Here is a 27716-nt window from a genome sequence, read left to right on the forward strand (position 1 = left end):
CCAACCATGATACGTTCTTCTATTCGTGGGACACTTGAAATAACTAACGGGTTTTTTTTCACACACATTGTAATGGGCTTAATTGACTAATTGTTATTTTTTTTTTCTTCTTAAATTGTTTTGCGTGGCTAAGCACCGACTAGTCCTATAAATTGCAGAAAAGCTAACGTCTACTGTGAAACACATAAAGCAATACTGGAATTGAATGGTCGATAATTATTTTCTCACGATCTTAATCATTCTTCCGACTTGAGTGTATGAAAATTTTGTATCTTTGATGTAACTACGATATCTTTTTCGAATGATTTTACGTCGCAAAACCATCTCGGCAATAAAAATGAGAAGCGTGCATATCCAACCGAATCCAAGACCGTAAAAAATGAAACGAAGATCACGAAGAGTTATGACAAACGCGATAACATCACTCGAGAGATTCTCATCGGGCTTAACAGTCGACTCTTCGTACAAAGTCTTGGCTTCGTAAAATTTCGTTAATCCAGCTTCAACGATTGCCTGAGTAATGGCATTGAATCTGTCGATCAGGGGAAAATCCGGCCGGGCGACAAATCGTTTTTGGTTGTAAGGACTTGAGTTTTTCATTATATGGAGATCTTTTGCGTGGGCATATCTCATGCGTATGGTGTCGCAGTAATTGATACAGACGACGGGCTCGTGTCTGTACAATTTCCGAATGCAGTTTTCCACCTCCTTGGACACATGGGAAGAGAAAAAAGTCGGAAACGCAAGAGCAACATTTAGGGTCTCGGGTCCTTCGATGACTAATCCGGATTCATTAAGCTCCGCAATGTCGTCTATGTTTACGTAATGTAGCGGCTTTCGAATCAAGGAGAGGATTTTTCCCTGATAGGTGGAATAGAAAACTGTAGGAAAAATAAATACAAAGAACAATAAAATTCTGAAACCATCAGCCGATATCGGAGGACCGACGTACGAGGATCCAAGAAAGACTCGAAGCATATTCAAAAACCCTGAAATGTATCCGCGTCTGTCGGCGTAGCTCAATACGAACATGCCAATGAAAAATATCGAGGCTCCGCACATCAATGTCCATTTGTCAAAAAAGTAGAACAACCCAATAAGCCATGGTATCGATCCACGATCCTTGGTCACCATGCAGAGTTTAACCATAGCGTGAGGATACGCTTCCATTACGTTTGTCAAGGGTCGCACTATTAGACTGTTCATACTGATATCCACTTTTCCTGCAGCGATGTCGATCAGATTTCCGTGAAAGTCACCGTCTTCGTCTAGCCAGCCCATAAAATAAGAATCGGAGGTCATTTTCACGTCGATTATTGAAGCGTTCCAGAAACTCCAAAGGTCCGTCATGACGGAACCATCCACTCCCTTGTACTTCGCTGTCCCAGTATCATCTCTTTTGACATATAAGAATGGGGGATCATTCAACGCGTTTGTCAATATTGGATAACCGTTCAGCGATTTGGTTCTGTCGTAAAATATTCTTTCGCATCCGTACCGAAGACCTTCAAATTAAAAACGAACCTTATTATACCCAATTACGTAACGCAAGACCTCAGACGTGATATTAACATTTTTCCGAATACAGGAACGCTCACCGTCGTATTTTTCCCACTTGAATAAACTCCAAGGGTGTCCTTGTCGGCCTTTTATTTCGCGAACCTTTATCCAAGGGTGGGAAGCCGAATCACCGTAGGGATCGTAAGAGTACATGGATAGCTCGCCATTCTGTTGTTGGCATAGAAAAACTGTGGACAGCAGGTTATAACTCCATGCCAATAAGAGGAAGTCGTAAGCATTCGAGCAACGTTCTGTGACCGTGTCATCCTCGATGATTAAAAAAAATCCTCCAAAATTCCACCACTGAGAATCCTTAAGCCGGTCAAGCTGATCCTTTAGATTCGGAGCCGAGTAAGGAGAGAGTAAAAAGCTTCTCGATTTCCACTGATAACGATAGTAATCCAGCCCAGTCGGGCTCTTCTTTTTACTTTGGAGTGCAGCGGTGAAACTATCTTTTGCAACGGGTAATCTAGAGCTTGAGATAGACCCGATGGTTGTTATCTCCGATCGGTGCAAGTACCTTACTAACTCGTCATTAAGGCCCTCGCCCACAACTAGGAGCTTTTCATTCCCCTTAAAACACTTCTTCGATAGCTCTGCCTGAATAAAACCGAAACCAAAACATACAAATGGACCGTTCCGGTAAGAAAGAGGAAAATCAATGACCTTACCACGGCTAGAATTTTGCTACGTGTCGGTTGCAGACTGTCGGTCAAATTATAAATAATTATCTTGCTAGCTTCATGTCGCGGGATTAAACCTGCAATAAAAATAAGCTTTAAACCAACTACGATTTTTCCAAACATCACTATAATATTATACAGTCGCGTTCCGATGCTTAGTCTGTCTGCAACAGTGGAGGACATCGAGTGCAACTAAAACTCAACCGCCAGAAACACCCGCTGACTTCTGTCACCTTCTCCTAGCCACAAATACGATATTGGAAAACCGAAATCAGATACACTGGATCTAAAATTTCTAACGCTGCGTTACTGACGACTCATTTTTGCGAGTAACGTGACGGCGTATGCTTCAACAGCTTAGCACTTTCCTCGGTAAAAATTCAATACCCTCAAGTGCTAAGATATACTCATTTGTCTAGGTGCATCCGTAGATTGTGGAAGAACATCAACACGCGGTTTTACCACGCATCCAATTTCAGTTGCCAAGTCCAAGCGCGCTACGTGATGCAATTTCTAAATAGCGGTGCCTCGACTGATGAACTATCGATCTTTTCGTTCAATTCCGACCGTCGAAGTGCTGATTACATTTCTCTTGAACGTTGGCTAGTATCTAGCAACAACTAAGTATTACAAAAAATTGTATAACTATATCAAAACCAATGCCGTTTGAGGATACATTTAACTTGAAAGTCAAATCATTTCAACAAGAAGATCTTTGAATCAATTTTACTTCCTTCTCATCCATCTGGAGCATACTAGTTCGATAGCGAAGACAAGCAGAGCAAAAAACAGGGCCATCATATAAGCGTAGAAAAAGATGTGAAGATCATTGAGTTTGACGAGCCAAGTCTCAGGATATGACGAATTGCGATCTATCGAGTGAGTCCTGACCTTGACATTCCACAGCGTAAAGCGTCTCCAAATATTTGGTAAACCAGCCGACACCATCCTAGAGATGAGGACATCAACACGTTGTAGAAGAGGCCAATCGGTTCTGGTCAAATAGTAGCTATAGTATCGTAAAATGAGCTCTTCGGCAACATGAAATCTGTTATCCAGTTTAGACTGTTCCCAAAGATTGATGCAGTGACCAGCACAAGCGATGGGTAGGCCGTCGATAACGCGTTTAAAGCACTCAAGGTCATCTTGGGAATCCACAAATCTCTCCCGAAGTCGATCACGCCATATAAACTTCTTGAAAGAGATAAAACCGTGCATATCGAATCCGAATTTTTCGAGTTCATCCAGAGTCTCAATGTTCTCGTAGCTCCTGGGCTTGGCAACGAGAGCTGACATCTTTCCTTGAAAGAGTACATTCATCGTACCGCAAACCAGCATGCCTCCCAAGAACAGTAATCTGGCCGAAAACCGACGCGGGGGTCGTATCAGACTGTTCGAAATGACAATACGCAGTACGTTTAACCAGGCGTATCGATACCCTCGGCCTTCGAGGCAGTCCAACAACAGCGTCAGCACCAAAGCAGAGCCCAAAGTCAGCAGTCCGATCCACCAGTTCATGCCCCTCGTCAAATCAACCAGGAAGGGAACGTTCTCCTTGGATTTAGTCATGAAGCAATAGCTCGCACTGATGTGAGGATAGGTCGTTCCCAGGCCAAAATCCGGCTGCACGTAACGCTGGTTAAGCCCAATGTCGACCCTGCCACTCGCGATGTCGGCCTTCATTCCGAAGTGGGAGCCATTCGCCTCAGTAAATCCCATTCCCCAATTACCGTTGTAGGGTACATGAATTAAAGTGACGTTCAAGAAGCTCCAAAGAGTCGAAGCCAGCCAGCCGTCTTCCCCGGAGTAGCTGTGCACTTTGAGAGTGTCCGCCTCGTTCATCGTCGAAAACGTAAGCTTCGGCGATATGTTCATCGCGTTAACACGCACCGGATATCCGTTCAGGTTCGCAGTCTTCTCGAACAATATTTCACCGCAGTTAATCGCGTACGTTTTTTCAGTAATCTCATCGAGTTGCCGCCGGAAAAGAGTCCAAGGATGACCGTTCCGTCCTGCGTAACTCGCCACCCTCTCCCAACCGGCGGTTGGAACATGGTCCCTGAAGGGATGGTAAGCGAAGAGAGTCAGGCCTGCAGTTTCCTTTTCGCGGCACAAATACACCGCCGAAAGCATACCCGCTTGCCAGGCCGTCCAGAGGAAGCTGTAGGCGTTATGGCATCCGTGGTTATCAGATTCTTCACCGATGATTATGAAGAGTGCCGAGTGATTCCACCACCTCGAACTCTTCAGTTTATCTATCATGACCCCCAGGACTGGCCGAGACTTTGCCGCTACCAAGAAGCCCCCCGCCTTCGACTGGTACCGGAAGTGTCTTTTGTCATAAAAGTCACTGGTCCCCTTCGTCCTGGAGTAAATTTGATCCAAGGTCGTGACTGGTTCGGTGAATAAGATGATCGTCGTCTTCATCGAACGGTGGATAGAAACTGTCATTTTTTTATTGATGTTTCCAGCCAATACAATCGGGTTTCCGGCATTCACCAGACACTTCCGGTAGAAGAATACCTGAGAGATTAAATTTTGAAAGCGTTATACGACTCATTCTTGACCTTGGAATGTATAAGGCCGATACTCACGATCCAGTTTGACGATTGTTCAACGTGAAAATCTCTTCCAGTTTCTAGAATCGATTTCAGTGAACCGGTACCGCCTCCAAGTAATAAAAAAACTAGGGTAACAATTATAAGAAGAGATTGGTTACGATGCATACTGCCGAAAAATACTGGTACCGTAATTCTTGATTTCTAGTTCAAAGACTGACTTTAGTAATAATAAAAGGTTGAGAAAAGTGACCAACATACGGCGTTACAACTGCTAATGTTCTCCATCAATTATCACTGTCAATAACACGTCACCTTAATGGACAAGGTTTGATGGATTGTACAATCATTATTCAATAATGCTGGACACGATTTTGGCCTGTAGTCAAATTACCCAAGAATTTGAAACTAAAGTAACAATCTCGAACACATTTCTGAAAATCGAACTTACATGTACATTAACTGCCGATCATTCGATTGTCTATAGTCGTGCTACATCCGTAATAAATGAATGCGTGCGTAATGTCGAATTACAAAAACGAACAAGGGAATATCAACAGGTGTTTGGTCTCGAGTAAATGCGATTAAGTGTAATAAATTGTATGATTCATCGCAGTTTTTCATGGTTAATCTATAAACACGTTTAAGTCTATATTATTTGGACGTGCATTAACCGAATAATCATAAAGGTAGAAGTTTATTACAGGTTCATCTACACAACCGACTTGCGAGAAACGAATGAATAAAATTTGATACAGCAATTCGCAGAGGAATGTTTGATAAAGATTTAAATATATTACAGAAACGGCATACAAGAATTGACAATTCTGTTGTTCGTATACTTTTCTCTCTCTCTCTCTCTCGCTTTTTCTCCCTCTCTTTCTTTCTTATTAGTCGCGTGAATGTCTTTTTGTTCACCTAATTGTTGCAAATATTAATCCACCCGTGAGGGCTTAAGACCGATTCGGTCGATCACGTACTGCGGCATACAGTACGTCGGATTTACAGGTTTCAACGAAGAGTCCGCGTCCAAGAGCGAAATGGCCGTCAGACCGAACAGCGTGTGGAAAGGGTCAACCATGTCTCCAGGGCGATCGCTGAACCCACCCGTTTCAGGATCCTGACACGCCAAGACGAAATTTATCTGGGACGAAAAATCAGTAGCGTTAAACTCGAACAACACAACAAGGAACTAAAAAGCCAAATAAACGCGTGTTACCAGCTCATTTTTGTCTATCCAATGAAGACGACCCAAAATAGTTAGCGAGGACAAAACCCACCATGAATAACAAACGTCGGGTAATTTTTCAGGTCTCCCGTTGAGCCCGCCGGATGGTAGCTGCCTTTCGCATAGCCACCAGCCCAGCTGGTCAGCATCAATTTCGTGAAGGTGTCCTTTGAGGTGAAAGGATCTTGATTAATAACAAGCATATTACCTCAAGTTAAAAAGAATAAAAAGTCGCACAACGCGTACCGGTTATTGACAAGAACGCAACGCAACAGTAAATCAAACCAGCGTGACTCTCAGAGCCTGGTTTTGAACCAAAACCACCGTCGAAATTCATGCAGCTCAAGACATACTCAACAGCTTTGTCAACGTTTATCGCATCCAGTCTACCCTGATGAAGGAAGAAACACGAAGTGAGTATTTGGATTTGCAATCACATAAATAGAAAGTCTTTCTGGTCTTGCGAGATGCTCAATTTTAGACATCTCACCAGTAACGAAAGAGTGGCGACTGCGCAGAATGAAAATCTGTTATCCAATTCGCCCCAGATATCCCCTGTGAAACTTCCATCAGGCATCTGCCTTTTTTGCACGTATTCGACGACTTTTTCAACATCTATAACATCCAGAGCATCGTACATGCACAATATCTGCACGGCGCTCAGGGTGTAAAGTAAGTGGGGATCGTGGTCAATGCTGGCACTGATTCCACCACAGTCGTGCTGGCACTTTGCTACAAATTCCAAAACCTCCTGCTTGTCCATTCTGTCCAATTGACCCATCAAATCCATTGCCGTTAGACCCCAAAACATTCCAGACATCCTGAGGTACTCGGTCATACAGAATTCCTGAATAGAAGAATTTTTAACATCGGTCAGATTGTTGATCAAATTTAATCCCATTTGCGCTAATTAACTCGAATCAAATATCCAAAGGTATTTCAGTTGGAATAAACAATCGTCATGGTTGGGTTAATCACTTTTTTATAATAAATACAATTTCCTAGGCACTTACATAATCGTCTTTGTTGTTACCATAGGAGGCTAAATAATTTCCGTGTTTCTCTATAAGTAATTTTGGAATTTTTGGTGGTAATACGACGTCTTTCATCAGCTTCGACTGAAAAATTTTTAGGTTAAATAGGGTTAGATTAGATCAGGTCAGATTCAAAGAATTGATTATATCTTAAGGATTTTCCTCACCATTCTGAGCGCCGAATTCCATTCGATAGGCAGTAAAATTAATAAGTCATCGACTTATCCATATTTATTACACAGAAAATAAGTATCACTTATGTCGCTTCAGCTGTAATCTGACGTTTCCAAAATCGTCGAAACAACAGACAACACAGACTCCCCATAGACTCTTCCTTCCCTATGAGCAGCCACCCTCTGACAAGAAACAAGTTGTTCGTTTCAACCAATTTTTAACTGATACTACAGGCCTCTCAGTAACCGACTGGAATTTACAATCTTGAAATCAGCAGATAATGCAGAGTGCTTCATGTATGACAATGTCGCATTCCATACTAACCGACAAGAAAAATTATTCTCACTGTACAGGTTTAAAATTAACCCTTAAAACATTTCTCTGGACCAAAATATGTTGAAGACGTGAGATAAAAATATGGCAATAAATATTGAAAGATAGCGATATTGAAAAAAAGATAAAGAAACATTTCAATGAAATTTTAGAGTCACCAATTTTAAGAATTGTATGAAACTGAGCTAACAAATTGTATTCCCTATTAGACAGTTATATTTAATAGGTGATACTAAATTTTCAGAAGTGTTAATTTTTTCATGCAAATATGTGAGTTTAAGACTCACTAAATTGTCGTGCATGATTCGCACAATGGTTTTACAGAAACAAGAAATTCTCTTTGATAAAAATAATGAAATAACTCACACGAATGTTAGGAAAAACATCAATTCTTCTAAATAAACAGTATGGAAATTATTCGATCACTCGACTGGAAGAAAGAACCCATCTGCGCATGGCTGATACAAAAGCTCATGTTTGCGAGATGCCGTCGCCCATGTTTCAGGCGTATCATTGACCGACGGAAATAACTTTTGTCGATTTTTAAAGTTACGAATAAACGAAAACGAGACTTCAATTCCCATCAACACAGGAGATTTTCACAGAAATTGAAATTCATTATTGTCATTGTAAATAATGATCGATGGGTGTGAATAATGATCAACTTGGATTCTCTCTGACTAAACTGGGAAAGTTCAAATTCATCACTATTCTGTATGCATGATGACCAATGAAAATGAGAATCTGTTTCTAGCTTTAAACAAATATTCACCCTGAATTATCTAACTTCTTTGATTTTGCAATGAATTTTCTGACTCCGTTCGTATTTATTTATTGTCGGCCCTTCATCTGAAGCGAACTAGATAAATTTTTTCGGCAATAGATTGACGATTATTTGTGCCAGGATAAAAACAAAAGTATTACATTCGTGTGACATGGGGAGTCACTAACTATGAGTCGCATTGTTATTAGTCATATGCGTACACACACGTATAGAAAAAAATTATCCAAAAAAAATTCGTAAGTTGGTCAAATATACGTACAACTGATTCTAACAATTCCACAAATTAGTACATTCTATAAGAGAATAAACACAAATAATCATTATGAAAATACGTTTATTGAAATAGATTGAATCACATTTGCTAGTTTCCACACCTCCGTAAACGGTAGAGCAATCGACGCGTTTTTGTTTTTTTTTTTCTCTTAGCTTGGTATCCCTAGTGGCCCTATTCGACAAAGAAGAGTTGCAGGATTTATTATACGTTCGTTGGAAATATACAGATGATTTTATCTCGCATTTCGATTTCGGTAAACAGCTTTTACTAATTAATTTCTGCTCATATATATACGCAGTTTGTTCGAAGATTTTTAGTCCATTTAACCTGCTGACTATTAACTATCAATGAAAGATGATTGCTTTAATTGTGGACGAATAATGGTTGTTTTAATTACGGATAAAGGGTGACTGCATTTATTTATACGCGATTGAAAAAAGATGTTCGCGCACACGTTTCTTCTTCTTATGCAGAGCAGGGTGGCGACAATGTTCCTCAAATACAATTGCCTAACGTTTCCCGTCAAAAAAATTCAGAACACCCTGACGGTTTCCTACGAATGTTAGGTAATGTTGGGCATCTTTGATGACCAAAAGTTTCGGAAGCTGTGCATCTCGAATGTACAAATTTAGAACTGGAAAACACATCGTATTGCTTTGCCTCACACGAATAGTTAGGAATTGAACTATGCCACGTTTGAAAGTTAGCCTAACTGAGTTTACGGAGCATAGGTGAAGTTTCAAAACAATTCACAAAAAAGTGCGTTCGTACCTATGGTCCATCATAATTCATCAGCAAAAATGTTCTGATTGGTCAATGATTCTGGTGTTTCCTTCGTCATCTCTCTTCGCACAAAAATTTCTGTTCGAAGTGGAAACGAAAATACTTTTTACAGCAGTTGTTTTTGCTACTTACGAAACATGAAACAGACAAAACGATTGATCGGCTGAAACAGACAAAAGGTTTTATTAGCTGAAACAGATAAAAGGTTTGATTAGCTGAGACAGACGAAATGTTTGATTGGCTGAAGCGAATAAAAGGTTTGTTCGGCTGAAAGAATCAAAAGGTATGATTAAATGAAACGGTAAAAAGTTTTATTAGCTGAAACAGAAGAAAGGTTTGATTGGCTGAAACAGACGAAAGGTTTTATTGGCTGAAACAGACAAAATGTTTGATTGGCTGAAACAGACAAAGTTACGATTAACACAATGACAGAAGTGTGTGCATAACATCATAATTCCTTGACTTTTTCCAATAAACAAAATTCCCTGACTATTCCCGGTTCTCCCGGGTTTTCAGATTCTTCCGGTTTCTCGCCACCCTGATTAAAAATCATCGCGCAAAAGACGCGTCTGATTCCCGTGATCAATCTACGCGCAAAAAGGCGCGACCGATGGCCCGTCAAAAAACCTTAAATATCTAGGACTTGTCGCAAAATTCTCTGGAAATCCAATCCGCATCTGCGTCTCTTTGAATCCGACACATTGCGATGCGAATTGTTCTTCCGAGATGCGAGTCAAGTCCGGGAGGGAGGTTGGAGGGCATGCAATATTGTGTGGCGTGACGGTCGGCGGTCCTCTTCGACGCGAAGTCTTCGAGCTCAGCATCTCACCCCATCTAGCGTACCACGGAACGCGATAGATGGTCCAGAGATGCGTTTTGCCCATTCAGACGATCACAGAGATCAATTGAATGAAATAATTGTCGATGATGACCAAATAATTGAATTGAACAACGACTGAGAAATTATTGTAAAGTGAAAAGAAATAGGTTATTGAATTTCGTTAAAATTTAAAAGCTCACTAATAGTTTGGAGACTCTGATATCGAGTCTTTCACGTGTCTCTTTAGGTAGATCACTGTGATCGTTTGACGCTGTGAATTACAAAAGTTGATGACATCGCGGTACATCGCGACCTTCCTACCCCTGCCTGATGCCCGACGGAACCACCCAACGGAAATGTTGAAAGGAGATTCACACGCACATCCACACTAAACCCCGCGACGGATCCCAAAACGACCACCTACCTATCCGATTACCTATATTCGCTCTAAACGATTCTCCATTCTTTCCAACACAGATCATTCTTCACCATTTGCGCCGTGGTGCACTGTGACTTACTTTTTCGTTGGTTACCTGTTGGAAGCAAAATGTTTTTGTACCATAGTCCGCCTACTCAGAATACAGTATCGCGGTTGTATACCGCCAAACCTAATATTGAATGTATTATTTTAGTAAATACTGGCAGACTATAGGTACATCAACCTTTTGTAAAATTGATTAAAAACATCCTGTATGCCAATCAGCAATTTTCTAAGCGAGCTAAACCTGTAGTTGATCCATACTTCTTGACTGTTTAAGAATTGAAAATGCAATACAATGAAAGATGCCATTTGATTACGTTACGTTATGCCAGACTCTGAAATATCATCAATTTAACAGTCATATGAATAATTGAGTATTTTCAAACCTCAGGTGAACCCACCACTTAAACGACATCACCGGTAAATGCAAAACGTAGATTATTGCGACAGTAGCGAAACATGATTCGATCTCGCGATTGCCGAGTAAGCGATGGTTACCTGTCACGATGCTCATTCCACTTTTAGCAACGTGCATCATTTCTAACTTCAAGTAAGCCACGGTAAATTAAATTGCGAAAAAAACAAATGGTTCGACTGAAAGTCAAGCATCGTTGCCATCGTGAATGAGCCTATAAATACAGCTAAGAAATCGAAGATTTGGGTAACAATTGTTACCGCCACGCCACGTGACAGAGGAATCCCAGGGAAATACCCGTAACCTAAACACGTGCAAACTCACCAAAGTTGCCGAGTAATGGAGAAGTTACTCGGACGTCTCTGCTTAAATCTGCTAAAAAGAAAAAGGACACTCGAGTTAATTTAGCAAACTGGCTTGTCAGTCTTCAAATTAATTATTACTTTAGTCTACTTCCATATTTATTCACCGCATGTTACGTAAGGACAAGAATCGGGTTCCAAATGAACCCCCTTGAATCATGAGACAATTATCAAAATCAGTAGTCTTACCTCTTTTGGGTTGCTCCACAGTTGACACGTAGTAGTTCTCGTAGCACCTCAGGTTGAATTGTGAAGCGACGCACTTATTACACTGCAATAAGAATATAACAGAACATTACATAAACAATTACTTCAATCAGATTTCGGTCACTGCAGACTCTTCGTGTCAAACTGAATTTTTCTTTAGTATTATTCCAGTGGTTTCTGAAGTACTATTAAATGAACCGCATAAATTAACGAGAGAAGGCAGGTGAAATAGTTACAAGTACCGAATAAAGGCACAAAATCAGTGAGCAGTGTTGAAATTATTTACAATCAAAAGCCATATTATAAATAAAAATCATATCAATACGGTACCTTTCAATTTTATTCACTGTAATGGTTGGTTTAGTTTACACAAATGCGGTCAATATTGCTGCCATGTAGATTATCCCTGTAATCAGATAATACATAACATTCCATTAGTATTCTATGGGTCAATACAATACCTGCAACTTGTTTAATACATCAAAATTCACAATTGTTTTCATAAAATATAATCACGAACTAAACAGAAATAAATTTGAATTGAAAGATAAATTTTTCTAAGTAAAGGAAGCGTGACAGTATGATCAAGAATGGTTTCGAACGTGTACCTGTTTCTCTTTTTCCATAGCATTACGACCCGTTCAGCTTCGGTATTCTATTTTTCACTATCAGTTGCTAGGGTGACTTTACTCAGACATTCGCAGAGTTCCAGAAATTTAGCCGCTGTTCATTTCTGTAATTAGGTGAAAGACGCAACATTTTGTTAACGTTTCATTTTCATAATTCGTATACGTAATATTCATACATGCACGATTTTAGATGATATATTGCGACAAATTTTGAAAATGATCTCAAATATTTCGTACCTGTTATTTTTCGTGATAAATTGATCTCTTCAGCTATGGCATGATGTTTCCAGCAACCATTGGCAGTCTCTGTCAATTCAGATAATCATTAGCGTCGATCAACGTTGTTACGGTTCATTTCTGTAATCAAAAAGATACCGTAATATTTGGTTAGTAATGCAACTTCAAATTTGATGTACGCAGTATTCAAGATTTACTACAATTTTTAAAAAGTATACAATTCGGAATAAATAACCATTAAAGATTTACAGATTCTTGCGTTGTCCGATCGCTTCGTGATTGTTAGATATACGGTACAATTCTAAAACTAGACCCAAGATATTGGCAAGATCAATTAGCACTCGAAATTTGAAAATAAACAACGCCATCATAGACGAACTTTTGATGTATGCACATTACTACAATAAAGGATTACAGCATCGACCCCCAAGGCAGTAATTCGGAGAAACACGGTGCAGTAGTAAACAAAAGTCGACTTTTGTTTTGGAACAGTATCAACACGACGCGTAAACACATCTTATCCTTAAGCTCGACCGAATCAAACTCGTCTTGTCCGCCAACGTTGGAATCAATTTTATCGAATGTTTGAGAAACGACGCTGCAGCGAACCAAGGGGTTGTAAATGCGTTACAATTCCACTTCACAGACGTGTATCCATGCGACAAACGCGAATTGCGTTTCAAAATCTGATACGCGGACTCGAACTGAGCATACGCCAATTCGTAAATTTCGTTTTATACGAGATTGAGCTGAGTGGCGTTATCGTAACGAAACAATGGCGAAAACATACCTATTTTCTCAATTTTACAATGACTTTGAAGGAATTAAGATTTCAGAATATGAGCCTATGTATGTCATACGTACTATTACGTTTCACTGAATTTTGAGCAATTCCAAAGTCGCAAAACAACAATTTTCCCTCAGTATAAACCGTTACGATAACGTTACTAACTTCAGTACGATTATTTTATCAACCGTTCGCATCACCCAATTCAATTGTTTTCTACGTCGTAATGTATCGAATTCTTCAAACTCGCAAAACAATTGAAAGTATGAAACTCACCTTAAATGTTCTCAGCCTGGTCTCTCTTCGAAACGTCGTTTTTTCTGTGCATCACACGCTGCTATTCCTGCATTATTCACTATTGGTGGAGGTACACTAATTGAACGACACGACACATCAATCTGAATAACGCGATTTAATAATATGAATTCTGGACCGTCGGCGAACACAATGCTTCTGCTCCTTCTACTCCGGCCGCTCGAAAGCGAGTGACGCCGTGAGTCCATCTAGACGGGGTTTGGCCGTGTTTGCGTTCTGTCTCTTTCTACAGCGGCGCCGCCTATGGATTGTTTTGAACACGAGTCCTCGCTCTACGTCGCTACTGGATTGAATGAGTTCGTGGAACGTCACTCCGCTTCGGCAATAATCATCGAACCAATCTGTTAATTGAAAAAAAATCGTAACAAACTATCGCCTTTCCACGGCGTTAGTGAAATAAAGAAACGGTTATTCCTCGTGTAAAATAACAGCGTCGAATCGAGTACCAAGTTGAGAATCCAAATGGCTACCTTGGAGGATAAATCTATTTGGGAGGATGGAGAGGTGAGTCGATTTTCCGTCGAAGTGTAAAATTTTTAAGGGTTATGTTGACCCGAATGACACGACAATTCCGGCTCGCTTTACCCTTGGAAAGCGAAAATCTATCATGTGCTAAATTTTTGTTAAATTCTTGACATCACATAGCTACTAGTGGCTCCCATAACCGAATAACATCACCAAATTTAATATCACTCTCATTCTCAAAAAGGAAACGCTGGGCGAAGATGTTCTGCGTATGTCCACGGACGAGATAGTTTCTCGTTCCCGTCTCCTGGACAACGAGATAAAAATAATGAAAAGCGACGTGATGAGAATATCGCACGAGCTCCAGGCGCAGAACGAGAAGATAAAGGAAAACACAGAGAAGATAAAAGTTAACAAAACACTGCCGTACCTTGTATCGAACGTCATAGAATTACTGGACGTGGATCCCCAGGACATGGGCGAGGAGGACGGAGCAGTTGTGGACCTAGATGCGCAGAGGAAGGGAAAATGCGCGGTGATAAAAACTTCAACTCGTCAAACATACTTTCTGCCTGTGATAGGACTGGTCGACGCCGAGTCACTCAAGCCCGGTGACCTGGTCGGCGTTAACAAAGACAGCTACCTCGTCCTGGAAACTCTACCCGCCGAGTATGATGCCAGAGTAAAAGCGATGGAGGTTGACGAACGGCCAACCGAACAATACTCTGACATCGGAGGTCTGGACAAGCAGATCCAGGAGCTTATAGAAGCCGTTGTCCTGCCCATGACTCACAAAGAGAAGTTCGAAAATTTGGGAATCCAGCCACCCAAAGGAGTGCTTCTTTATGGGCCACCTGGAACAGGAAAGACGCTTCTTGCTCGAGCCTGTGCTGCACAGACCAAATCCACCTTCCTCAAACTGGCTGGACCGCAGCTGGTTCAGATGTTCATTGGGGACGGTGCGAAGCTTGTACGAGACGCATTTTCACTGGCCAAAGAGAAGGCGCCAGCAATTATATTCATCGACGAACTCGACGCCATTGGCACGAAAAGATTCGACTCTGAAAAGGCTGGAGACAGAGAAGTCCAGAGAACTATGCTGGAGCTCCTTAATCAATTGGATGGCTTCAGCTCCAATGCCGATATTAAAGTTATTGCTGCCACTAACAGGGTCGATATACTTGATCCTGCGTTGCTCAGATCCGGGCGTTTAGATAGAAAAATAGAATTCCCCCACCCCAACGAAGAGGCTAGAGCTCGAATCATGCAGATACATTCACGGAAAATGAACATGTCACCAGATGTTAATTTTGAAGAACTTTCCAGGTCTACTGATGACTTTAACGGGGCTCAGTGCAAGGCTGTCTGCGTTGAGGCAGTAAGTCTTCGTTTTAACAAATTTATACTCCATTCTCGATTGCGCATTAACTCGTGATTTATTATCTCTTTGTGTCATTTACAGGGTATGATCGCTCTCAGACGCAATGCAACTGCCGTCACACACGAAGATTTGATGGAAGCTATCATGGAAGTACAGGCCAAAAAGAAGGCGAACCTTAACTACTATTCATAGATATCCCAAATTTGGCGTGTTTTGATCTTTTTTTTTTTTTTAAAATTAGGCTTATGAGCCAATTGTGAGCCTAACAATTTTTTTCATCACGATTTTTAATAGATTGTAAAAACCCGCAAATAAATCCGCATCCAATACATAAAACGTGTATAAAACTTGCTGAATAAAACTCTTTACGTATTTACGGTTGTGGAATTTTTATTTTTATTTTATAATATCAGTTAAAATACAAAATCATTCAGGCTTCGGTTTCGTGTTTTACACCTTACTTGATACAAGATAAGAAAACAAAATTATCGTGCTTTATTATTAATCGAAAGTAGAATAACTCTTCCTCGGTTTATCGCCTTCTGTGACTCCTCTTCTTAATCCTGAAATTAATTCCACAGATTTAAATGCGGATCGACCATTTTGACGGTGCCTGGTCAATAGATTACGAAAAATATATGTATACTATTTTTGTTTCTCACTTTTTTGGTCCTTTGACGAAACACCAATCGACAGTTATTGGCTGACCCAAGATTTCGGCACCGTTCAGAGCATCTTTTGCCGCTTGAGCCTCCTTAAATGTTTCGTACTCAACCAACGCGTATCCCTTGAGAAATCCAGTCCTCCGATCCAAATTCAAATGTAGATTTTTTATTTGACCAAACTCTGAGAACTTATCCTGTATATCGTCCTCTTGAGCTTCTTCGTGAACAGAGTTTATGAAGAGTATCCATCCCTCAACAGCTGGAAACACGGATATCAGGTAAATGACATTTAATATTTCAACAAGAGAACAAGACAAGGAGTAAGAACAAACAACGCTTTACATCTCTGCGGTCCCGGCTGATCGTCCTCGTCCTCGACAACGTTCATGGACTCGTAATGACCAACGTCATCTCTGGTGGAGACAAGTTCCGCACCGTGTCCTCTACCTTTCCTCTTCTTTGCTTTCTCCTTCAAACGGGCGATGCCCTCTGCAATAAATATTTACGATGGATAACCCGAAGGGATTGTAGACAAGATTTGATGTTATTTCACGGATGAAACATGCCAAGTGACGTATTGATCCGTCCATCATTTGGAGGTTACAATTTTGGAATATTCATCAGAAATGAAAAATGGACTGAATTTTACTCACGATCTCCTTCGTCATCGACCTCGAATTCTTCTGCATTGTCAATGTCCAAAACATCTGCCATTTCTTAAGTCTCGTTATTTATTCACGGGGAAACTTAAAATGCGCTCAAAGTACCGTTTCGCATACGAGATGCGGACATTAGGATAAACACGGCGTCGACAATCAGTGACCCAGAACGGCAACTTGCTGGTTATTGGGAACTGTTTGTTTGGAAATGGTTGTCGGCGCCATTTTATCACCATATGACCTAAGTTTTTAATTCTAATGGGGGGCAAATCGCGATTCTTATGGTTTCAAATTCCTTTTGTCGCTTAAATTAATTAAACATAATCAACAATATACATATTCTACTATGCACACGTGAAAAAACACGGTCAACGGTCAGCTATCAGCCTAGTTGTATTAGCAGAGATGAGTAGGAGTGACAATCCCAATAATAATTCAAATTAACGCACCCGATGTTTCCACTTTGCTGCGGACGCGTTGCGGAATTACAAAGAATCAAATCCACGTGCAAAAAGCGCGTCATCTAACTCGACATAAATTATCGGTGAATCGGAAAGTAGAGAACAGAAAATAAGAAAATTGTCATCTCATATTTTCATTATGGTACAGGAAATATCAAATCGATGCAAAAGGCGCGATCGATTTGCAAAAATAACGAATATGTTTAATTCATCAAGATCCAAAATTCACACATGTTCGACGATTTAGTAGTATTAAATACGCAGCAAAAAGTATAAACAGCATGAAAACAGGCAATGGACAAATAAGTGATAGAATTATACGTGGGATTTACCAGTTACCCAAAGTTCACGGGAACTCCAAACAGCTCCCATCTTCGTGCTTATCTTCGCTATTTCCGAACTCGAGAACGAAATTTTACCTGCATTTGAGGGTCATTTGCGTTAATAGTTGAAAACTTAACAATGACTAGCTGCAATTTCATATTGCAATTTGGCAGCAAAAAAGGTTCAATATTTTTGAACGAGTGAGATGTACGTCGTTATCGTTTGTCAGTTGATTTACACTCTGAAGGTGTTCGATATTAACGAGTTCAGATGTCGTCGAATCGATCCTCGAGTGGATGTTTCCTGTTTGATTTGAAAGTTGGTAAAATTTTTTTTTTATCGATCTCGAAATGCTCAAATAAATTCAGTCAACGTGTCATTCTGATTTAAATAATCATGCAATAGAATTTGAAGATCTAGTTTACGGAGCAATTTTCACCAGGTTATAATGTCGTTAGTAAAAATATTAAAATGTAAGAATTTACATTCATGTCTGTTACCCAAACCAGAACTGACGTTACTGAAAATTCTTGGAATGAAAAATTGCTCCTTTTCCCCAGACGACACTTGAGCTCGGCTTTATAATGGCTGCGGTACCGATAGTGGAACCAAAATCGAGCCTAGCCAATGCCGGAATCGGTACAGCTAACGCAAAGGACAGTGAAAAATCTGATCGTAAATTGACCGTTCTAGAAACACACGGTTACGCTTTGGGAAAAACGATCGGCGCTGGCTCGTACGCGACTGTAAAGGCAGGTTAATTGGGAAAGTAAAATTCAAACAGGTCATACCCGTCGATATAATTTGAAATTATTTACTATCCCATGATAATCACACCACGTTCCTTATGCAAAGGTTGCTAAATCCGAGCGCCATGATTGTCAAGTCGCAATCAAGATAGTTTCGAAGTTTCAGGCGCCTGGAGATTATCTAAAAAAATTTCTGCCCCGAGAAATCGAAGTCGTTAAGGGACTGAAACATTCAAATTTAATTAGATTTCTGCAGGCAATCGAAACCACACATAGGTAAGAATCGCAAGTTTGGAATCCCAGAATGCAACTGACGCTCAGCGCTTAAATCATATCAGGGTTTACATCGTTATGGAATTTGCCGATAACGGAAGCCTGCTTGACGTTATACGTCGCGATTCGTACATAGACGAGACACGCAGCCGTCGCTGGTTTCGGCAGCTCATAGATGCCGTGGATTATTGCCACGAACGTGGCGTAGTGCATAGGTATGAAAAAACTGCGACAGGCATTTCGTACAAGATATGCATATATATATATATATAAATTTTGCATCGATTACGATAATGCGATTACAATCGACTGATCCCTAGGGATATAAAATGCGAAAATTTGCTGATGGACTACGACTACAACATAAAACTATCGGATTTTGGATTTGCCCGCGGTCACATGAAACCGAAAAACGGAATCGCCCCTCTAAGCGAAACTTTTTGCGGCAGTTACGCCTACGCCTCACCTGAAATCTTGAAAGGGATACCATACCAGCCGCAATTATCGGACATTTGGTCAATGGGTGTAGTGTTGTACGCGATGGTTTACGGCAGACTTCCTTTCGATGATACAAACTACGCCCAACTCGTTAAGGTACCCAGGTACACTATGAAAAATTACATTTCAAAAAAATTTCATGCTAATCAAGCCACGGAATGAAACGAATTTTCTCCCCGTTTATCCCAGCAAGTTCAGAACAAAGTTACCTTTCCGAAAGATCCGAAGATTTCTACAGCATGCCGAGCTCTCATTACTCGCATATTGGCGCCCCAACGTTCGAGGCTTCGCATTGCGATGATAAGGAACGACACTTGGTTAGCAGCGTCGGTTTCCGTTGCGCAAACATCGACGGTGGACAATTCGTCGGTAAAAATTCAATTTCGTTTTTATTGTTACCAAATATTTTCGACCGTTACGCCGTATTGAATATTCATTCGTCGCTATGTAGGACAGTTTGCCAACCGCGTCGGTCAAGGGGATGAAGATATCGTCGGAAAGAAATGAAGGCGCGGCCACACCGCCGAAACTTTTGACCAAAGAGATACTAGCTGCGAAGCAAAGAAATATCAGGGTTCCTAGCACCGATGAGGAAACTCCGATTTCCGACCTTGAACCCGCGACGGCTTCTTCAAATCAGAGCATCCTCGCGACCCCGGATGAAAAGGGAAAATCGAAAATGCGAGAGCGCGGCCTCGAATAGCCCACTGTGAAAAGACAACCTTAGGATGAATAACTGGAAGGGGTTCGAAGGAAGTCAGGTTCGTCAAACGAAATATAGTAGAGTGAATGTAAAAAAAAAAAAACAGAAAATTAACTAAATTTCACGTACGTTTGAACGAAATCGATCGAGGAACTATACAACCTTCTAAAAAATGTGTGAATTTTTATTTCGCGAGTATATGTAACAAACGTTGAATGAACTTAGAATTTTTCTTACATTAAACAGTCAATAAAATATACCTATACATACCTAGACTACGTTCTAAATGCACATACTGTGAATGTAATTTGATCATAGATACGGCATCAGCACTGCGCAAAATAGCTACTAAGGAGATATATCAGTGGAATTATCACCCTACGTAAAATATATGTTAAAAGACTGACCTATACTTGGCAACAATGAGTAAAAACATCGCACCCATGATGAAAATTGCTGGCGCAGTAATCGCATGAATTTTTTCCATCTCTTCTAAACACATTGAAAGAAAAAGAAGAATAAAGGCTGGGTTCACAACGTTTGTTCAACGCCGATTTTGGATAACCATTTCGAATATACATACCGTCCTCATCCAATAAAGGCTCCCAACCCAGACTTCTGTCTATAGCCATTTTCCATTGAGAAAACAAAACGTCTCGTTCTGATAAATGAAGAGAAAAAGAAATGTGAGTAAGGCAAACGGTAATCATTGCTGAAAAATCTACAATCTCACCATCCTCGGTGATGGAAGGCAGAAAAGTATCACTTGGAACAGCCGCGTCTAATTTAACGTCCCATTTTCGTATTCCGCTTGCGCAACCAGCAGCGATCGCGGCACCCAAAGCAGTTGTTTCACACATCAATGGCCTGACTTCCTTGTAAAAGATTAAATTTAGATAATAGATATACATTTCTCTTACTGTTTTGTACACAATTTTTCGCCTTCGTTGAACGCCTTCGTTTTTCTTCTCTTCACTGTGAAACTTACCCACGGGTATACCGCAAATATCCGCCTGCATTTGCATGAGTAGATTATTCGCAGTCATACCGCCGTCGACTAAAAGTTTCGACAATACCAAACCGGTGTCTTTTTTCATTGCTTCTAAAATGTCTCTCGTCTGAAAACACACAGCTTGCAGAGCTGCCTTGACTATGTGCCCGCTGTTTGTGTCCTCCGTGATTCCGCATATCACGCTAAAAATTGATAGTTCCACTACATGACGATTGATTGTAAAATTTTACTTGGGAAGAATCTCTCCAATGTCAAATGAAAACCGGAGGATCTTCTTACCTGCGAGCATCTTTTCTCCAGTAAGGGGCATAAAGGCCGGAAAATGCTGGCACGAAAGTTATGCGATTATCGTTGGAAACTTGGCGCACTATCGATTCGCACTCGTTCACATCCGATATTATACCCATGTTATCCTTTAGCCATCGTATCACTGCCCCAGCTATCGCCACTGAGCCTTCTAGTGCATATACAGGTTGAGCATCAGGGCCGAATTGGTAGGCAACTGTTGTTAACAGTCCGTGAGATGAATCCACTATCTTAGAATCAATAAAAAAGATATTTAATGTCCGCTGCTCGGAGCTTAGCACTAATTATTGCTAAAATTCAATAGAAGGAAATATTTTTACCGCAGATCCTGTGTTGTAAAGAAGGAAGCAGCCTGTTCCGTAAGTGCTTTTAGCCTGCCCTTGTTGCAGACACATTTGTCCGACCAACGCCGATTGCTGATCCCCTAAGCACTAGTCATAAAATTACTTTAATTGTATTGTTCTTGGTTCAATTAAATATTGGAAATAAAATATCATAATTGATCATGATGAATTTCTCACCCCTGAGATGGGAACTCCTCTAAGTAATCCTTCTTGAATGTGACCATAAATTTCTGAGGAGCTACGTATTTGGGGTAAGATTTCTCGTGGAATATCAAAAAATGACAAAAGTACCGGGTCCCATTTTAATGTCTCGATGTTCATCAGCATTGTTCTCGACGCGTTGGTAACATCTGTGCTGTGCACACCGCCGTTTATTCCTCCAGTCAGGTTCTGAAATGAAAAAAGTCACTTTTAACGTCTGACCGGCAACGGTGGCAATGAATAAATAGAACATTACATGCGAGTATAATAATTTTTTCACAAAAAGCACACAAACCCAAATTATCCAGGAATCAACGGTGCCAAACATGCATCGTTTTTCGGCGACCACTTCTTGTACCCTTGTAACATTTTGCAAAAGCCATTTTAACTTGAGGGCGCTGAAATATGGACTGATCGGCAGCCCGCACAAAGGCTTCAGGTAATTCTTATTTTGAAAGCGTACTTTCTTTAGGATATCGTCGACGATCCTGGTTGTGCGCATGTCCATCCATACTGCAAATAAAGAGAAACGAAATAGAACCACAATGAAACTGGTTGTAACAAAAGATGCTCAAAATTGCCGAAAATCTGGACTCACCTATCGCGTTATACAACGGTTCTCCGGTTAGCGAGTCCCAGACGATTGTAGTCTCCCTTTGATTTGTAACACCTATAGCAACGATGTCTGAAGGATCTATCGTCAGTTGTTGTAAATTGGAGACTGTTTGATCAAGGCATTCTTTCACTGCCTTAATTATTTCTACAGGATCTTGCTCAACCCATCCTTCTTTGGGGTACGACTGCGATACCGATACTTGATGATAGGTCAACACCTCGGCAGTCTCTGCCGCGAATACCTAGGGAAAGGAATTATATTTAAAAGTGGAAATTAGTTTAAAAATTGACGGATTAAGTCTCTGATCTGCGTATTTCAAAGTCAAGTGAAAGGTGTTTGAAATTTTAAATTGAGTATCATTGATTCGAGGGCAGAGAAAATGATTCGATTCTTGCGGGATTAAAATGAGATCCAAATAGTTTTCGTTCAAATTTCAAATTCGATTCATCACAGCATTAGTTTATTGATGCGAAGAAAATGTTTGAAGTAATTAAAACATGTACCAAAAATCTACAGCTGCCGGTTCCTGCGTCAATAGCACCTACTAGTGGGCCGTATCTGCTCATTGACTCATTTTTATTCATTTGCGATGTTGTTTAACAATTGTTTACTTGTAGAGTACCATGCAGAGATCTCTTATACTTATCAATGAAAGCAGGTTATGCCTTCTGTTATGAAGTCACCGGCTTTTAAGATCAATACGATCACAGGTCAGCTGTTCTCGTCTGGAATACATATCAGAGATGTACATATACAAAATTATAGGGTAATTTCAAAAGTCCCTAGAATCGTTGAAACAGGCGTCAAATTTGAAAAAGTTGTGCATGGTGCATAGCATCGTTGAGCCACTGCTGAGATCATTGACGTGTGGTCTTGTCGATGGGAAAAAGTACGATTCACACAAATTTTATATTTGATATAAACAATTGAACGATTTTTATTTGTTAAGAATTAATTTTTCAGCCAGTTCGAGCACTGAAGACACAGCAACACCTAAGTGCGTTAGAAAAATTAAAAACATACGAGTATGTGATAAGAGACGATATGAATATTTTCTAGCAATGACAGCACTCTAATGAATTTTATTACTTAACTTATGCAGTTAGGTATCAAAATGGACGGATTCAGTTTTGGTTGCGAGTAAACCTCATCGCTATTTTCACTATTCAAGATCGATCAATTTTCGAGACAAACAAATATCTCTTCATGATAAATGGAAAAATTAATTATTGATAATCATATCTTAGATATTTGTAATGGTATGGTCACTTGTATGCTATTTTAAATACGTGTATCAATTCTGTGGACTACGATAACATAACTTAAATGTTGTCATATCGTACATTCGTCAAGGTTCCACTGTTTTCGAGTTACCTATTTCTCTTAATAGAAGGTTGCTTCGTTTCATTTCAAATGTATGAGACTAAAGTCTATGAAAAGTCAAAGTCGTAACGATGCATCGACATTCCTAATATTCATCTTTAACAGAACTACAACGGGATGCAGTCTTATATAAGGAATGTGTATAACGTCTAGTTTTGTACAAAAATATCAAAGACACGATAATACATACCTAAAAAGTAATGAATATATGTCGTATATATAATATGTAGGCAGCTAGAGATTCTTTTTCGTGTAAATAAAAATATGATATATGTATAAATCGATTCATTATTCATCCTTATCTTTCTGTCTTATCTACGGCACTTTGCGCAACAGAGCAAAATAATATATTATATACTAAAATCCATTTTTTGGACCGAATTTGGACGGGTGGCTGATCAGGTATCGAACCATTTCAGTCTTCGGTCTGTAAAAACGTTATGTGCAGATTTTTTCTACAACCTACGAAGCGGCACGGAAGCAATATACCAATATTACTGTTCACGGCACAAAAAAATTATCGTCCAGAGTAAAAAATTGTAATTCCTAGCTGCATGTAAAATATTATTTCATATCTGTAAAACTGGTAATTTTTTCCCCATAAAAAATAGGCACATGTTCTCACTTGCTTCCGTGTCGCCGTACACTTATCCATATATCAACAGACGTAAGTCATGTTGATTTTATAAAACTAATTTGTAAGCTTTGTATTTATTACTTGTAATACTCTTCAAATGGACGAAAACCGTATTCACGGCCACAAAAGCTCAATATTAGGCGACTGCAATTCTGTCAATATCTGCCATACGGAGTAGACGCAGAGCCAGCAGTAAATCTGAAATTTTCAAACAAAAATGTAAGACAATGTGTCGTTGTCAAAGGACCAAATTCATGTAGATTTTTTCTTTAATACTCACGTTATACGACATCCACAACCAGTTACACAACGTTGCAAATACCCCTTGAAGCTGAAAGAGGTAAAGACTTTCGTTACTCATCGCGTCGCAGAGAATACCATGTCAAAAGAATTATGTAATTCTCGAACGACAGAAATACATATTATGATTCGTGATTTAATTACATAGATGTAATAGCCGCCAAGAAGCCAGAGTCCAAAAATAAGTTGGAACAAACACATGATGAACCACATGCTTAGCCACGGAATCATCATCCCTCTTATTCCCAAATGCATGCCACGAACCATCAAGACGGACGCCCCGATTAGGCCCAAAAAATATAGTATGAAAAATGTACCCCATATCTGCATGGCTGAAACATATAAATAGATATTTTACTCTCATCTCCTATATTGATCAAAACGAAACGAAAGATTTTGGAGTCTCACATAACCGGACATCTGCCTCAAACAAGGGATTATAAAGCTGCGTTGAATCCCCGCCATTCATTTGATAACATATCAAAGTTATCAAAACAATGCTCAGCGCCTGGAACGGAAATAAGAGGTGTTAATTGTACCCGGTGTCGGAGTTCTTTCTTAAAATTTATACAAGAATTCAACACTGTGAATCCTAAAACCATTTGATCCTGTTAAAAGTTTCGGGTAGACTGAAAGGGCGTTCGATGAACAAATGCTGCTTACCGATGCGTAATAGGCAATCGCTTTGGTGCCAGTTTCGACGCTGTTCGTCCATATGCAGGGCGACCAGCAGGACTTGAGAAGGACCATTTTTCAACGCCTGAAACAAGTGAATAACGATACGTTAACTAGATAAAATGGGGTGACATATATGACCTACCTAACCTAAAGAGACACTCCCGTTTGTTTTGATAAGTGGGACGCGTCTGTTGCACTGCAAGGATGTCGCGTTGTTCGTTCGCTTCACGATTAGGAAGTCTGCGGATTCGGGATTCTTACCTTGAGTCGCGTGATTCCCTTTTTCCTATTTTTCGAGCGATTGCTCGTTCCAAAAACGGTGTCTGTTGACACTAGCAAGTGTCGTTACTCGTTAGGAGAGATCGTTTCACACGCTAGAAGGTGTGGTCGCGGCGTCGTCATCGTGTCAAACGATGAACCGTGTTTTAACCTTGGTTTTAACGGGCATATGCATGGCGTTTTCAATTGGCTGCACTGAGTGCAAATTCCCCAGTTTTCCGCCAATAGAAGAGGCGTAATCCTAGGGAAAATACACGCGTTTCAATGGCTTGTTCGATATTTGTAAAATTTTGACACGGATATTCTTTTTCCAAGGATTATTAACTCGCCAAGTTAAGATATACGTATACTGGAACTGGACTGATCCGCGTCGATGCGTATAAATTTGCAATTTTATTTTATTTCAAGCGGAGCGATATTTCTACATAGTAATAAAAATAATTCAGTAGCGAAAAATTTGAAAGTTTTTATTCTAGAAGATCGAGCAAGCTGATAATGAGCAAGAATTTTAAAACGTTTGTGCATCTAATTAGAGTAATTTTTCTCAATTTAGAATCCAAATAAGTATACTTATTTTCTTACAATATTTTCATGTTTTTAAATGTCCACGGTTCTCAATAATATGCTGGCAATTAGTTAATTTCAGACAAGATTGTGGTTTACTTTCAGAATAGAAGCTTCATCTGCGTAAACAGGCTTGGGAAGAGATAATTCATTATTTTGTTTCCTCTCTGCAGCTGCTCGACGAAACATACAAGATTATATAAATAGAAATTTTGTGGATATTCGCGTTTTGTGTTTTGCGCACTCTGACGTAATCGCGCACGCAGTTCGACGTCATTTTTCACGCGTTTAGAAAAGGCGCGTAACAGCGAGCGATGCGCGAAAATTTGAAATTTCAAATCCGTGTACATAGCCGCACATTCGAATCTGATACATCGGTAAAATTTTCGAAAACCTGAAATTGAAAATACGTTACGGGATGACAAAACTCATGCACAATCAATCATATTGAGCGGTAAATTATTCCTCAAGGACGTTTCGCAAATAATGGCATAAAATCTGTTGTTCGCGCATTGTCGAATGTACGAATTATATTGCGAATGCTGTTGAGCGGCATCGGTTTGCGCACGTATAACGAGATCATTGTCGCCCACATATATACGTGTTATACATGATGCACGTTGTAATGGTTTCTATTAATAATCAGAGAGCAAGGACGAGTTGGTTCATTGGACGTAAATAGATGCGACTGCACATGATCGACTCTCCCCGCCGCAGTTAATATCCGATAAACTATTATATAAAACATATATCAAGACGCGAGGCGTTAGCTTCAGCCGTTTCGCTCTTTATCGGTCTACCGACACTCCTGATCGTACAGTATAATTGGAACACATATACATTACTTACATATTATATACGATCGCCAAAAATAATTATCATCAATTTCAAGTCTGCGTGCATAATTGCCCCTATTTATTATTCCCGTGCGAGTGTCCTTTTGATATTACACGGACGAATAACGCGAGACGTATCCTCGAAGCCGTTATATTTATCATACACAACGTACTTCACCCTCCTTCCTCTTCTATACGTCTATTTTCAAATACGTATCGCGATTGTGTACAGTACTTATAGTTATGACCGGATATCTGACTGAATAACACCTACACTCGGTACTATTTATAACGAGGATCCACTCTGAGAATAGATCTCCGTAATATTAGCGACATCACAAATTCTCTGTGAAGCTATATAGAATCTTACCAAATTTACCCGAAACGTAGATGACGCAAATTATGTGAATTCCGTACGTCACCGTCGGTACAATAGTAGCTAAAGTCATCGTTATTGTCATCGTTAAACCCTGAAGCGATAAATGCCCGGTTTCGGTCGTCTTCCGAACCTGAAAAACTGTGCAAAAATTCTCTTGTAAAATTCTCGGCTATTTGAAACGAGTCGGGGGTGAGAGGGGGGGGGGGGGGGGGGGAGGATGACGTCGTTGGATAACCGTGCAGATTTGTCGCCCGCGAAATCCGCGTTTCTGTATTGAAAAGTCCTGCGGCTTTCGCCAACTCTAATAATAGCTTGACACGAAGTTCGGGAAAAAAATTC

The 27716-nt window shown here is 40.1% G+C and overlaps 6 protein-coding genes across 10 annotated transcripts; 1 reads left to right on the forward strand and 5 right to left on the reverse strand.

Moving 5' to 3' along the window:
* Positions 1-2966: 2966 nt before the first annotated feature.
* On the reverse strand, positions 2967-5238 carry LOC124295337. Its single transcript, XM_046744972.1, has 2 exons — positions 4838-5238; positions 2967-4766 (listed from the first exon to the last, which is right to left on the reverse strand). Exons 1-2 carry the CDS (start codon positions 4967-4969, stop codon positions 2970-2972), a joined length of 1929 nt encoding a protein of 642 aa, XP_046600928.1. The 5' UTR covers positions 4970-5238; the 3' UTR covers positions 2967-2969.
* A 241-nt stretch (positions 5239-5479) lies between these two features.
* On the reverse strand, positions 5480-7395 carry LOC107218337 (geranylgeranyl transferase type-2 subunit beta). The gene is made up of 6 exons (XM_015656174.2): positions 7231-7395; positions 7043-7147; positions 6520-6876; positions 6276-6420; positions 6021-6196; positions 5480-5945 (listed from the first exon to the last, which is right to left on the reverse strand). The coding sequence occupies exons 1-6, from the start codon at positions 7231-7233 to the stop codon at positions 5736-5738; spliced, it is 996 nt and encodes a 331-aa protein (XP_015511660.1). The 5' UTR covers positions 7234-7395; the 3' UTR covers positions 5480-5735.
* Positions 7396-13952: 6557 nt separating this feature from the next.
* On the forward strand, positions 13953-15886 carry LOC107218344 (26S proteasome regulatory subunit 6A-B). Its single transcript, XM_015656186.2, has 3 exons — positions 13953-14168; positions 14374-15507; positions 15592-15886. The coding sequence occupies exons 1-3, from the start codon at positions 14127-14129 to the stop codon at positions 15700-15702; spliced, it is 1287 nt and encodes a 428-aa protein (XP_015511672.1). The 5' UTR covers positions 13953-14126; the 3' UTR covers positions 15703-15886.
* Positions 15745-16998, reverse strand: LOC107218338 (RNA-binding protein 8A). The gene is made up of 4 exons (XM_015656175.2): positions 16829-16998; positions 16518-16664; positions 16173-16434; positions 15745-16073 (listed from the first exon to the last, which is right to left on the reverse strand). The coding sequence occupies exons 1-4, from the start codon at positions 16887-16889 to the stop codon at positions 16043-16045; spliced, it is 501 nt and encodes a 166-aa protein (XP_015511661.1). The 5' UTR covers positions 16890-16998; the 3' UTR covers positions 15745-16042.
* Positions 16999-17124: 126 nt separating this feature from the next.
* LOC107218336 (glycerol kinase-like) lies at positions 17125-23109 on the reverse strand. Of its 3 annotated transcripts, none has more exons than XM_046744883.1 (11): positions 22825-23109; positions 22304-22562; positions 22001-22218; positions 21682-21894; positions 21481-21591; positions 21134-21390; positions 20831-21036; positions 20576-20713; positions 20426-20503; positions 20250-20334; positions 17125-17922 (listed from the first exon to the last, which is right to left on the reverse strand). In XM_046744883.1, exons 1-11 carry the CDS (start codon positions 22903-22905, stop codon positions 17886-17888), a joined length of 1683 nt encoding a protein of 560 aa, XP_046600839.1. In that variant the 5' UTR covers positions 22906-23109; the 3' UTR covers positions 17125-17885. The 3 variants fall into 3 exon arrangements, 2 of the variants coding, with proteins under 2 accessions (XP_046600839.1, XP_015511658.2); XM_015656172.2 differs by lacking the exon at positions 17125-17922 and adding an exon at positions 17943-18591; XR_006905210.1 differs by lacking the exons at positions 17125-17922; positions 20250-20334 and having other exon boundaries at positions 20576-20717.
* A 117-nt stretch (positions 23110-23226) lies between these two features.
* On the reverse strand, positions 23227-25740 carry LOC107218339. 3 transcript variants are annotated; one of them, XM_015656176.2, is made up of 6 exons: positions 25581-25740; positions 25305-25401; positions 25050-25149; positions 24786-24973; positions 24622-24672; positions 23227-24539 (listed from the first exon to the last, which is right to left on the reverse strand). In XM_015656176.2, exons 2-6 carry the CDS (start codon positions 25389-25391, stop codon positions 24456-24458), a joined length of 510 nt encoding a protein of 169 aa, XP_015511662.1. In that variant the 5' UTR covers positions 25392-25401; positions 25581-25740; the 3' UTR covers positions 23227-24455. The 3 variants fall into 3 exon arrangements, with proteins under 3 accessions (XP_015511662.1, XP_046600841.1, XP_015511664.1); XM_046744885.1 differs by having other exon boundaries at positions 25467-25733; XM_015656178.2 differs by having other exon boundaries at positions 25462-25733.
* Between the last annotated feature and the right edge of the window lie 1976 nt (positions 25741-27716).

The sequence above is a fragment of the Neodiprion lecontei genome, chromosome 7 (assembly GCF_021901455.1).
Source record: "Neodiprion lecontei isolate iyNeoLeco1 chromosome 7, iyNeoLeco1.1, whole genome shotgun sequence".
NCBI lineage: Eukaryota > Metazoa > Arthropoda > Insecta > Hymenoptera > Diprionidae > Neodiprion > Neodiprion lecontei.

Coding starts and splice junctions, on each gene's coding strand:
- LOC124295337 (XM_046744972.1), bottom strand. CDS start 4,969: ATGCATCGTAACCAATCTCTTCTTATAATTGTTACCCTAGTTTTTTTA. Junction 4,767..4,837: donor AACAATCGTCAAACTGGATC/GTGAGTATCGGC, acceptor TTAATCTCTCAG/GTATTCTTCTACCGGAAGTG.
- LOC107218337 (XM_015656174.2), bottom strand. Junction 6,877..7,042: donor GTAACAACAAAGACGATTAT/GTAAGTGCCTAG, acceptor TCTTCTATTCAG/GAATTCTGTATGACCGAGTA. Junction 6,421..6,519: donor TCGCCACTCTTTCGTTACTG/GTGAGATGTCTA, acceptor TTCCTTCATCAG/GGTAGACTGGATGCGATAAA.
- LOC107218344 (XM_015656186.2), top strand. CDS start 14,127: ATGGCTACCTTGGAGGATAAATCTATTTGGGAGGATGGAGAG. Junction 14,169..14,373: donor CTATTTGGGAGGATGGAGAG/GTGAGTCGATTT, acceptor ATTCTCAAAAAG/GAAACGCTGGGCGAAGATGT. Junction 15,508..15,591: donor AGGCTGTCTGCGTTGAGGCA/GTAAGTCTTCGT, acceptor TGTCATTTACAG/GGTATGATCGCTCTCAGACG.
- LOC107218338 (XM_015656175.2), bottom strand. CDS start 16,889: ATGGCAGATGTTTTGGACATTGACAATGCAGAAGAATTCGAGGTCGAT. Junction 16,665..16,828: donor GGTCGATGACGAAGGAGATC/GTGAGTAAAATT, acceptor TATTTATTGCAG/AGGGCATCGCCCGTTTGAAG. Junction 16,074..16,172: donor TTCGTCAAAGGACCAAAAAA/GTGAGAAACAAA, acceptor AATTAATTTCAG/GATTAAGAAGAGGAGTCACA.
- LOC107218336 (XM_015656172.2), bottom strand. CDS start 22,905: ATGAATAAAAATGAGTCAATGAGCAGATACGGCCCACTAGTAGGTGCT. Junction 22,219..22,303: donor ACCGTTGTATAACGCGATAG/GTGAGTCCAGAT, acceptor CTTTATTTGCAG/TATGGATGGACATGCGCACA. Junction 21,391..21,480: donor TTTACAACACAGGATCTGCG/GTAAAAATATTT, acceptor ATTGATTCTAAG/ATAGTGGATTCATCTCACGG.
- LOC107218339 (XM_015656176.2), bottom strand. CDS start 25,391: ATGGTCCTTCTCAAGTCCTGCTGGTCGCCCTGCATATGGACGAACAGC. Junction 25,150..25,304: donor CGATTGCCTATTACGCATCG/GTAAGCAGCATT, acceptor TTTCCGTTCCAG/GCGCTGAGCATTGTTTTGAT. Junction 24,974..25,049: donor TGAGGCAGATGTCCGGTTAT/GTGAGACTCCAA, acceptor TATATGTTTCAG/CCATGCAGATATGGGGTACA.